The 12549-nt window shown below is 39.1% G+C and overlaps 1 protein-coding gene across 1 annotated transcript in view; it reads left to right on the plus strand.

The window, feature by feature from the left end:
• Positions 1 to 9797: 9797 nt before the first annotated feature.
• lamc3 (laminin, gamma 3) overlaps positions 9798 to 12549 on the plus strand; it is a 158332-nt gene continuing 155580 nt past the window's right edge. Inside the window, exon 1 of the mRNA XM_084745504.1 lies at positions 9798 to 10382. Within this exon, the coding sequence (XP_084601630.1) occupies positions 9995 to 10382 (388 nt within the window). The 5' untranslated portion in view covers positions 9798 to 9994. The remainder of the gene's footprint in view (positions 10383 to 12549) is intronic.

Here is a 12549-nt window from a genome sequence, read left to right on the forward strand (position 1 = left end):
TTATTAGTGCTTCTCTGACATCTACTTTGTACATTTGAAGAGGTGGTTTTAGGTTTTGTTTGACATACTCTACTGGAAAAGTGTCTAGACCTGAAGTTACAGATGATTGGCCAATTTTAATCTGAAAGGATTAACTTTTAAAAGTCAATGTCTTTAAAGTCCTGCGATCATCACGCTATACTTAGTCATGTCCTGGGATAACAGTCTGTGAAATGACAGGCCTGATGGCAGGGGTGAGGCAACTACTGCAAAGCTATACTCAAGTAAAGGTTAAAAAAAAAAGTACCCGTACTCATGAGTTACTTTCCATTTTAATCTTTTTAGGGTGTAAGTTACTGCTATTGAGAATAACTTTAACGTTGAATTTAGCATGACATTAGGTAATCTAAAAGCCCAACAGACCACAGGCTGCAAGATAAGTTGATGTCAGTAACAACGAAAATTAACGTTACACATAAAAAACTAGAGGAGCTCATTCAGATTTTAAGTCCTAAAAATGAAATTGTATTCCATCGTACTTCTTTCCTCAGGCTGTGAGACTAAATTCATCCTCTGCACTCCTTTATGAAAAATAATTTTATTTTTTGTAGGCTACATAATAAAATTTAAAGAGAAGCAATTAAAAATACTTATCAAACAAGTGGTTCAAACTAAGGTCCTTTCTCTCTCTCAACAGATACACAAACTTGGGGTTAATGGGGAGGCACCAGAGATAGCCAGGTTTTTTCATTTTCATTTTCAATGTCATGCACACACACACAGACATGACCAGTTGCATGATGAGTAGCTCATGACGTTAGCTAGCTAACTACATTTTCACCTACAATATGTGTAACTTCTCAGGAGGCACAGAAGCTCTTCATCATGTTGCCTTTTTTAGATTTTGGCATAAAAAGTGCGAACAGAGGTGGCCAGGAATTGTCACTGGAAGCTGCCTCCTGTTCAGGGTTTTGCTCCGTCATTGTCACTGTGGTCATAAGACAGCTGGTGCTTATTTTTTGAATGTGATCTTCACAACACTGAGTCCATGCACTGATAGCAGACCAGTTGAAATAAAGGTTTAAATGACAAATGTAGAAAATTAAGAAGTGTATCACTGGCTTAAAAAATACTGTAAATAAAAAAGGAGCATGAAAAGTACTTGTTCCTTAAAAATTCTTTTACTCATTTCTGTTCTTTGTCATGTTTGTGGCAATGTCTAATTAGTATGCTATAATCAGCTGGACTCTGGTCCATTTTTTTAGTTGATTATCACATTTGCCTTTAAGTACACCCGTGGCCCAGTAGTGGGTTTAATGGGCCAACACTCACCACAGTGGCGCCATTCAAGAGCCCATAACATCACACTGTACTTTTTCTCAGAAGCTTACATTTCATTTTAATTTCTTACTGATTTAAAACACTCATTACCATTTTGAAATCAGATTTAATATCATGTAGTGGGCTAGGCATCTGCAGTTTTCCTATACCTCTTCCTCTCCAGTGTTGTTGTCTGGGACCCCTCTGTGGAGCCCCTGACCTTCATTTTACTTTACTGTTTTGCTGGACTCTCTGGTCTTTTAAATTAATATTTTAAAACACTGTGTGTAAAGATTTTAATTAATTTAGCTTGACATAAATGAGTCAGTTATATAAGTTCCATAATTTATTTGATGAAGATCTGTATCTGGTTTTTAATTAGTGCTTTGAATTATACATTAATATATATATCATTTTATTATGTTTTATCAGGGAGAGTTGGCTCCACTGTGCAACAGTCTACAACCACTCAACTACTGCAAAAATAGAAACATGTCTAATTTGTTCATTGGTGGTTTTGCCAGTTTGAGACAGAGCAGGACAACTGGTAATGAACTTGTATATCGTTTGTGGTTCTTTGAGTTGACTGAATAATTTATTATTTTAGAGTCAAACCAACAAGGCATCTTTGGGAAACAGAGCAAAGTTTTAAAGATAAATAGTTTTGTGTGTTAGAATTGTGGCTGAAAACTGTTTTTAAAAGGACAAACCGGCAACACTGCTGATTTTATTCATACTGTAGTCAAGTGTTGACCATGAGGACTTTTTTTGTGGCTTGAGTAAAATCTTGTTTATTGATAAATTCAGACCCGTGGTGTGTGCTGTCCTTGCTGCTGAGTGATGGTGATGTTTTTGCCATTTGACTGTGTGGATTATTGTCTTGCATGGCCTCTAGTGGCTATTTGTACCCATGGTGGAATGGCAACTGTGGCTACTTACAAGTGGGTGCATATAGTCTAGCAAAGCAGAGGCAACCACTTGAGGTGCAAATAGCCAGTATGGCTATTTACACTCATGTGGCAACAAACCAATGTTTGTGTAATGTTTTCCTAAATCTAGCCAAAGTGTGACTGAAAACTGAAAATAATAACTTCAAAGGAACTGTAAATAATAACTCAACTAGTCTAAAATTTAATTAATACCAGCTTCGAATTTCTTACTACTTCTAAACTACTTTCTATTTTTTTTCCCCTAATTTCTAAGCCAAATTCTCCCAAATGGGAGCTAAAATGATGGAGTCGGATGTGAATAGCCAAATAACATTTGTTGGCCTATTCTCCTGTGCAAGCAGACACTTACACAGTAAAAGACACGTTTTAGGCAGCTTTAGACATAAAAGCACAAACATATATATATATTTATTTTAGAAATGACATACTAGAATGGGGTGTTTTAGGGGTATTTTAAGCATGTCCGCATTATCAGCTTATTATAAATTACATAAATGTACCCCACAAAAATATTTTAGGAATATTATAATAATATTACAAGGCTTAAAATGAGAAACTATGACTAGGGTTATATTAACGCTTTTTTAAATTAATCACTAGACATACTTTTGGCAATTTCTATGTACGTGTTTATAACAACATTGCTTATATAATGTTTTATATAATTTAATTCAACCTTTACTCCTGTGCTTTAGAGCTGCACGTCAGTAAAGTTGGCCGACTCACAAGGAACAGATTTAGGTTGATCAAAATCAATGCAGCAGAAGCCGGGGCATCCTGCCTTCAAGCATCTGTCAAGATTAAAAATGCTGGATCCAAAAATTCCCATAATGCAGCATCTCAAGAGGATTTCTGAAGCCAATACTGATAATCAGACACTTCTAATGTGTTGCAGTGAACTCTGAAAGGGTTCATTTGTGCCACAAAAGGCACGACTTTTCTCACTGGTTCTTCCTTTGACAATTACAGTGCAGACTTAAGTTTTGAACTCAATTGATCATAGTGAAAAAACTCAAAAATATCCAGAATTATCCTCTAATAAATTTGTATAACTTTCTGTATTCCATTTATAATAGTTAGCTTTTAGGAACACCTGTATTTGTCACTAAGCATGTGAGCATTTCAGCTTTGTGAGTAAAACCAAAGCATCATACAGTGTAAACAGAGTTGTTATACATAAACGTGCTACAGTTTTGTCAGGTGAGAGAGGACTTTCATAAAGGTGTGTGCAATGCCAGAAATTTTTTGTGACGACATGGCGGTTGTGCGGCGCTCATTAGTTTGTCAGATAACGCGTTCCCTGCGGGGATGTGGCAGCCGCCTCCTGCATTGCTAAGTGAAGCACTGACAGCTGTGACATCAAATCACTGTTTGAGAGCGTAACTCATCGCTACGACATTGTGTCATCATAAAAAGGAGGCCATACCTGCTAGTGTCGGTGCAACAAGCTTCACATCGTGACAGCCAGCTGCACCAATCTGCAGCATGAAAGCGGTTGGTGGCAGGTGGAGGCTAAAGGATCTGTGGCATTGAGAGTAGGGGAGATGAGTATGAGAGGCAAGATGCAGGAATATGTGGGAGGGCAGAGTGGAGTTTGAGGTGTTACGCGGTGCTGGGGGAGAGTGACATGACAAGTTCAATAGCAAAAACAAAAGGGTTAAAACAGAGAAAACAGATGGGGCAGAAGAAGTCTGAACAGACTGACAATAAACTAATTTAAAACACTATTTCCAATTAATATTCTGTCCATATTCACTTTCAATTGCAAAAAGCAATTCAAAAAGAGCTGGCTTCTATCTGGTAAACACAAATCACTGCCAAGTCTCACCCAAAACCAGCCACTGCTGCTATTTTCTTTACTTAAATGTCCTAATCAGAGATCAGATTAGACTGTGACATTAACTACGTTTACATGCACACTAATTTTTCAAGATTATTCAGAGTATTCTGAATTTGAATTCCATTTGGATATTCTGAATTAGGCCTTATTCTGAATGTCGCCTTTGTTTGCAGCCAACAGGGAGAAAGAGACCGCATTTTAAATTGTTTTAGACCTAAGTGCAGCTTTTGACACTGCTGATCAGGCCATTTTTATTGAATGTCTTAAAACCTGGCTTGGCATTAAGGACACTACACTTAGCTGGTGTTACTGCTACCTTTTAGATAGAGCCTCTGCGGTGCTCGTCTTCTAAAACTCAGATTGCATGTGTTGTACCGCAAGGCTCCATTTTAGAGTCCAATTTTATTCTCTTATGCTTCCACTCAGTCAGATTACGTTCCGTCACAATGTGTCTTTCCTTTGCTATGCAGATGACACACAGATATACCCAGATATACATAGATATGTCTTTGTCCAGTCCTGCTTTTGTCATCTCTTAATCCATTTCCAGAATCAAACCCGTCCTCCCATACTCCAACCTGGAAGAAATAATTCACACACTTAAATTCTTAAAACTAAACTGCTATAACTAACTCCTCTCTGGCATGAATCAGAACTCAATCTCCTACCTCCAACTGGTTCAGCAGCGAGGCTTCTTACATCACCCGAGTCCTGGCTTCCCTCCATTGGCTCCCTGTGTGTTTAGAATTGATATTAAGACTTTACTGATCACTTTTAAAGCCCGTCTGGGCCTGGACCCAAGCTACATGGTTGCAGTGATGACCCCTTATGAGCCAGTTCGCAGCCAGCAATGCTAAAGTCAAAGGTTAAATCTAAAGGTGACTTTGCTGTTTCCATCAGGGCCCGTCAACTTCAAGAGTCACTTTTAAAACCCATTTTTTGTTAGTTTTTCTGTGATGTCGTCTCTTTTTTATATATTTTAATCTTTTAAAAGATCTATTTTTATTTATTCGTATTGTCATTTTTTTCTTGTTTTCCTGTTCTTGTTTTCTCTGTTTTGTTTTATTTTTACTCTGTTTTAGTGTGTTTTGCTTGTGTCTTAGTTTTACTTCAATTTTAGCTTAATTTTTTCTTGCTGTGTTTGGCCTCATTGTGTTGGCTTTCTGTTTTCTCCTCCTGAGTATCCTGCTCTTTTGCTTTGTCTGTCAAAACATTTTTGCAAACTGTTTTTATAGGTTGAAATAAATGTATTATTTTTATCCTAAGTTAGCTAATGTTAGCAAAAACTCTACCCAACTACCCCGCTAATCTGCAAGAATCATTTTCTAGCTAGTTAGCTAGCATTTTGCTAACTTTAGCTTATCTAAGATGTGACCCTTTATATCACTTTTACAAGAAAAGGAGAAAGTTTCCAACCTTGGTGGAACACAGAGCAAAAGGGGGTGGGGCTTAGTAATGGTCAGTTCTGTCATCAGTGGAAAAAGAAGCAAAGTGGCTTGAGTTGCACCAGCTGTTCCACTTTTCCACATGGCATGTAAACTGGAACATTAGTGGATTATTTCTCATTTCTCAATGTAAACATCTTAGTATGAATATTGTCTTTTTCTGACTAAGGACAAAAAAAAATATTTTAAACATAGTCATTGTGATGTCTGCCTTTATGTTACTGGAAAAGAAGTGAGAAGGTCGTGTTTTCTGAAGCAAAACCATGAACTCCATTGTGCTACAACTGAGACTTCTTCAGAAAAAAAGTGGAACTACATCCACACAAGATGCAGGTTTTCTGCATATGTGGGACTTTCAAAGAGAGCTAGTGTGTATGAAGCCAGCAGAGTGCTTTTGACAAGCTGAGTCTCACGCTCTGAGTCTATCTTGTTTTCCTGCGTCACAGGAAAGCGTATGTTTGACTTGTCTGAAATGGCTACAAAACAGTGGGGGGTCTCAGGCAATAGTCTACCCTTGGGTGCTTTGCAGACTTTCCCCTCTTAGTTTCAGCAGGCGCCATGCTGAGCTCATTCAACCAACTCAAATACAGGCCGAAGTTTTGAAGTCAAGAATGTGACTCCTTCTGTTGACTGAATTTTTAAGGGCTCTTTTTTTGGGATACATCACAGGTACAATCGAAATCATTATGCTCTGCAGAGGAATCTGCAGCATCATCCTGATTCAACAGACCCAGACAGGAAAAGAAATCTGCAGCCGCCCTCAAGAAAAGTACAGATTCTTCATTTTTGTACTTTCAGATATTTATTCAGTATTTATTTTTCTGGCAACTTTTTAGTTTTACTCTGCTCATTTTAACACGAATATCTGTGCTTTCTACTCCTTACTCCAAAACAGGATTGTTACTTTAGTTCTAATGCGTTTGAGGGGAATTATTGATTATCTTTATCTCGCATCACTGCATGCTGCCTTCCTGACATTAAGACTGTTTTCACCCTAAATGGATGGGACAATAACACACACACAAAAAACAATTCCTTGGTGTATCCATCAGTGCATATCACACACTACAGACATAACAAGACAAAGATTTAAGAAGACAAAAACAAAAAGAAGAAAATGTAACAAGTTGTAAAGGACACAAGAAGACAAAACCAATGTAAAGAGATGTAAAAGACATACCAAACATAAAATACCTAACAAGATGCAAAAGATGTAACAAGAGGTAAAGTACCCAACAAAATGCAAAAAACAAGAAAAAAAGACAAGACAGGTAAGTAAAAGATATAAAAGGTGTTACAAGAACACATGTCAAAATCATGACAAGGTGCAAGAAGACAATAAAGACAAGATATAAAAGAAGTAACAAGACAAGAAGATGTGAAGGATGTAACAAGACGAAAAACTATGGAAATATCAATGACATATCTGTACTTTTACTTAAGTAAAGAATATGTACACTAACCTCTGACATTTTCCCACATCTCCCTCTGTTGCTTGGTTCATACGTTTCTCTGTTTGCATATTGTTCAGACATGTTTTTGCCTCATGCAACAGTTGTGTTCTCACATTCTGCACATACAGGTGGTGTAATAATGAACCTGCTTGATGAATAAAACTCTTGTTTGCAGAGGCATTAGATTCTTCATCATAATGGCTGATCCACACACAGCCAAACAGATTTGAAGCCAGGCCTGCTCTCATCCAAAGCGAGCCGAGGATTTCACTGCAAATTGATGTGCTCCCTTTTACAATGTCCCTGCCTGAGTACTGATAGAGCCCTAATAAATCAAGGCAATCACAAGGAGATATGTGGAAGACTTTGCAGTAAATCCCACCGGGATCATAAATGTACAGCATCTAAATGCATCTGTCCACACTACCTGTCTCCCTCCATTTCACGCTATCCGTCTTCATATTACTTTCTTTTGTTGTTCTTCCTTTTCCCCGTCGACTTTAATTTCAAACACTCCCACGTCGACATTGATTCTGTCATTATTTAAATTGTAGAAGTGCTGATTTGTGCTGTCACTTCAAATGTTCATTGGTTTTCTGGATGATAGTGCCAAATTTCTAATGGAATTCAGACACAGTAAAATCATTCACAGAGAGAGCATTACACATCGTTGGTTTTGGCTCTCTACGGCCACTTGTTGGACATGTCACTTGTTGGACTTGTCATGCCACTTTGGCACTGTGGCTGAGGCTGTGTACTGTGACTTGTAGAACCAGTGCACTCAGGAAGCCACCTGGACAGTTGAAGTAAACAGGTTACATGCTTTATTTTGCCTAAATAAATAAACAAACCTGGATTTGACAAAATTGGGCGATCACCAACTGATTAAAAACTGTCTGACCCATTCATCAATGGTGAGATGTGCACAGGAGTGGTGGCTACGGTCTGCAATGCCTTTCTCACCAAAACTGCACAAAGGTAATCATGGAGGCTTGCAGTGGTGCCCACAGGTGCATCAGCTAGCACAAAAGAAATGCAGTGGAGTTCAGGCTGAGCCTCTCAGGTTCAGATTTGACTCTACATCCCACCATAAACTGTTGAAATATTTAACGCCTTCACATCCACCTTTTTATTTATTTGAGATTACACCCACCCTCTCCCCTTACATGAACTTTTTGCATATAATTATTATTATTATAGTTGTAGTAGTAAAGGATAGTTGTGGATAGAAAGCAAAACAGTCAATATGAAAACCACACTGTTCACAGTACTGACAAGTTCATGAAATGAGCAAGAAAAAGTAATGTTAGCACAAAGTAGTCAGGTATGACGGCTCATTCTTTCTCCCGATGCATCAAATACAGCAGCTTGGTCAATGTCCATATGCTTCAAAGCATGCTAGCTGTAGGTACCCCTGTAGCATAATTTATGGAAGCACTCCTGTAGTGTTATGTTTTGATTTGCATTGGAAGTCAGGTGACATACTATAAAGAGCGAGAAGTCTGTGAATGGAGGTCGTGGGGTGGATGGAGGGGTTAAACAATCACAGGACTTTCACCCAGGAGGTCGAGGTTGACTTCTTTTTAAGAGGTTAGGTCTTTATGTATGTTACATAAATTATGTACAGATACATACAAAACTACTTGGGTAGTTGTAGGAAAATATGATGTTGCATATGCAATTTGTGTAACATTTTTCTGAACCTAATGAAGTAGTTTTATTTCTTACCTACCCAAGTAGTTTTTGTGCCCTTATTTTGAAAATCTGCCCTACCGTTGCATATTTTATTGCTTACTTGGTCATGGAGCCCTGCATGTCTGAAGCTGACACTGGAGGACGGCGTCATAGTTTGGTGGTTATGTTTTATATGGTCTTGAATAGATTGAGTATTTAGACAATTAACCAATCTGGAAAACCAATCTGCACCTACTGTGATTAATCATCCAAGGAATTTTTAAAAGCAATGATGATAAAGCTGTCCTGTTCCAGCACAAAAAGTCCACATAGGCCTATTCACTTTTAGTCCTAAGTTGCAATCTGTATGAAGATACAGTTTTTAACACAACATGTTCAGTTTTTGGTGGCTGCAGTGACTTACAATTACTTCTTACAATTTCCCCCACCTTTAAATTGATGGCTGTGTCTTATCAAACACTGATGGATGTGTTACACCCCAAGCAGTCAGTATGAATTACAGGGATATGCAAACCACTTCTCACTTTTCATGATATCTGGGCCTTGAGTGGATGTAGCTGTGAGAAAAAACGTGCAGCTCGTTCACTCCGTTCACACTATTTTTATAAATAAATTGTCCCTTTAGGTCACAGAACTCCCCCGAGCGACACTCCTTTATGGAGATGACCCGTGCCTGCTGAAATATTCCCGACAGTTTTAGCACCTCAAGTCTTCTACTGTGAATCACCACAGTCAGCATTTAGCAGAAACGTCCTGCTCTGGGGCCAACTGCCAAGTACATTTATCACCATATTGATGATATTGTGTGTTCCTGTAAGTGGCGAATGCAGGTGCTTTGGTCGTCACTATCTCAAAGCCCAGAGGTGTAACAACCTTACAGCTGCATTATTTAAAGATATTATAGTATGTGTTTTTTTCAGTCAAATGAGAGTCTTTTACCCAGGACTGTTTTACATTTGATGCTAAAGGTGGTGTGGTGCTTGTGTCGACCAGCAGGTGGAGAAGTTCTCATGGACTTCTCCTACCCTCCAGCCCCCACCCCCCCCAGTCCCTCCTCTGTCTGTCTCCTGCTGCCCCTGATGAGAGGAGTTCCTGCAGAAACTTCATTCCACTCCACAGAGGGAGAACACATGTTGGAGAGACAGAACAGAGAGCGTCAAACAAAGCTCACAGACTGGACTTCTTTTTCACAGTTGGAATACTTCTTTCTGCTCTTCTTAGGGTCTTCATGTGTTTGCGTCTTCGTATCAGAGTACATGAATGCGAAAGTTTGTGCCTGATGTGTAAATGTGATTGCAACCGCTTGTAGACATGGATGCATCCTTTGCTGTGAGCTCTCCTATCTTGACCCTTCTGCTTTCCTTTCATCTACCCTGCTGCTTCCTCGTCTGGGCCGCAATGGACTCGTGCTACGATGAGGAGGGCGCCCCGAGCCGTTGCATGCCCAAGTTTGAGAACGTTGCCTTCAATCGGACTGTGGTGGCATCAAACGTGTGCGGTTCCCCTCCTGAGGACTACTGCATGCAGACTGGCTCGACACGCTCGTGCCACTACTGCGACGCGTCCGACCCGGAACTGAGCCACAACGCCAGCCTCCTGACAGACTTCCACAGGAGTGAGGAGAACACATGGTGGCAGAGCCAGTCCATGTATTACGGTATCCAGTACCCCAATTCTGTCAACCTCACCCTCCACCTGGGTAAGAGCACAGCAGCACATCCTGAGTTCAGACTGACCCCCAGAATTCTTTGGTGTGACTTTCCTCAACTTGCAGTGTAGGGAGGAGGGTGGAGGGATCTAGGTCAAGAATGTATGTGCTCAGGGTTCAGCTATGGCTCCTGTAATGTTGTCATAATGTCCTGTTTAGTGCTTGGAAGCTTTTCATGTCCACTGCATATCCAGGAATAGAATCTGAATATCAGTCGTAGCTTTCCTGTATTAAGAGGCTTGTGGTGGGTAATTCCAGAGGTGAAAAGGTGAGAAAACTCAAAATTTCAAGACATGATTTTTGAATTTTAAGCCCAACTCAAACTCTTATCTTACATTTTGACAGGGTTTTATGAACTATTTATGTTTTAAGTTCATTTTCATCTTTAAATAAACTTGAATATTTGAGTTTTAGTCCTCTTGCCCCCCACTGAAAGTGAGAAACAGTTGATAATTTAATAGTTTCAATTTCAACCATTTAATTTTAAAGCTGCAGTCAAATAATAACAAATAAGGTTCACAGCTCACTGTAAACATTTTTTTAAATACAATTTTTGGGGGTTTTCTAAAATTTAAAGATTGACATTTATCTAAAGAAATTATTACCTCAGCAAAAGATTACGGGCCAGCAAATTGTTTTTGTTTGAGTTTTATTCAAAATTCAACTTTGTTTTACAGTGTAGAAGTACTGATTCAACATCTTTACTCAAGGAATTGTCTTGTCTATGTGTCATTGTCCAATTTATTTAGAAATAAGTCTTGCTGTTGAGAAGGCAGCACAATGATAAGTCCCGCCCATTTTTGTGCTGTGCTCCAATTAAAGTTGAGTAAGTTTGGCACCTCAGTCAACTTTCTCCTTTTACCGTTCAAATGATCGTAACACATTTTAAACTTACACTTTAAGTTAGCAAATGCTACCAAACTGCAAGCTAACTAGCTAACTAATGATTGATGTGGATTAACTTGCTAGTTACATAGCATTTTTCTAACTTTTGCTAATTAAGGATGTAAATAGTGTATGATGCTTTTATGGGTCTCCTATCAACATCTTTTAACCATCTTTGAATTTTATTTTAAATGTAGCACATTAGCATATCGAAGTATAGGAAACAGGAAAGGAGAAAGTTGACCATGATACCAAGCTTGCTCAACTGTTACTGGAACACAGAGTAAAAAGGGGCAGGAATTAGGAAGTAACAGTATTTGTTCCTACTTACTTCCCGCCTCTGTGCAGGCCACTTTAGTTTTCCTCACACCGGTGTTGTTTTAAGAGTCTTTCAGTTTTGCCTTTCGGTGCAACAGACTATTTTTACTTTGTGTACTGGCAGCCAATTGATGGGACAACCTCTGATACAAAGCAGCTGTGCTTAACAACACATGATTTGTATTATTCTGTTGTGGCTCTGAGCTGGCTTAATGAAAAACACTTTGGCTCAGACACGGCTTAGACTTGGGGTGTTTAGTGAGCTCATAGCCACAAGGGCATGTCTGAGAATTTGGTTGGATTTAAAGTGGATGAAGAAGACATATCTGACATGCCCAGATAGCGACTGAGTGATGGCCCAGTGTTGGCCCACGTTTGCTTTCATTCAGCCCACATACCGCCATGGAGTATTGGTGGTGAACCCATCCAAATTCTGGCTGCAGTCACAACTCAAGATTTTGAGGCTTTTTTTTAGGGTATGTTTTAGGACAGAACTGCAGGAGAATACAGCCACGGCACATAGAAACATGTCTCCAACATGATTTGGGCCAGACCATGGCCACAAATCAACCCTTACATAACCACTTTGGCTTGAAATCCTCATTTCACATTGTATCACATTACAACTTCAACATAAATCTCCTGCTCCATGCTCAGTTCAGTGTTTTCATTTCAGCATTTGTCAGGTTTTACTACAATGAATATGGTGTGTAACTGCCTGTGAAGCCACTTAATGTTTTATGAGAGATTACAGATAATGAACAGCTGATAACCTGCAGGAAAACATTAAGTTTGACAGGAATTAGACTTTGATTAGGACAGGAAGACCACCTGAAGTTTGCCAGGTATTTACATAAAATGCATTTGGAATTCAAAAGATACACTTACTTTTCAAGGAGGTAACTTCCATTAACCCCCCAGCCAGAGTCATTTTTGCGTAGCCAGGGACTTGGTC

Source organism: Lutjanus erythropterus, chromosome 20 (assembly GCF_056507025.1).
Source record: "Lutjanus erythropterus isolate fLutEry1 chromosome 20, fLutEry1.hap2, whole genome shotgun sequence".
Taxonomy (NCBI): domain Eukaryota; kingdom Metazoa; phylum Chordata; class Actinopteri; order Lutjaniformes; family Lutjanidae; genus Lutjanus; species Lutjanus erythropterus.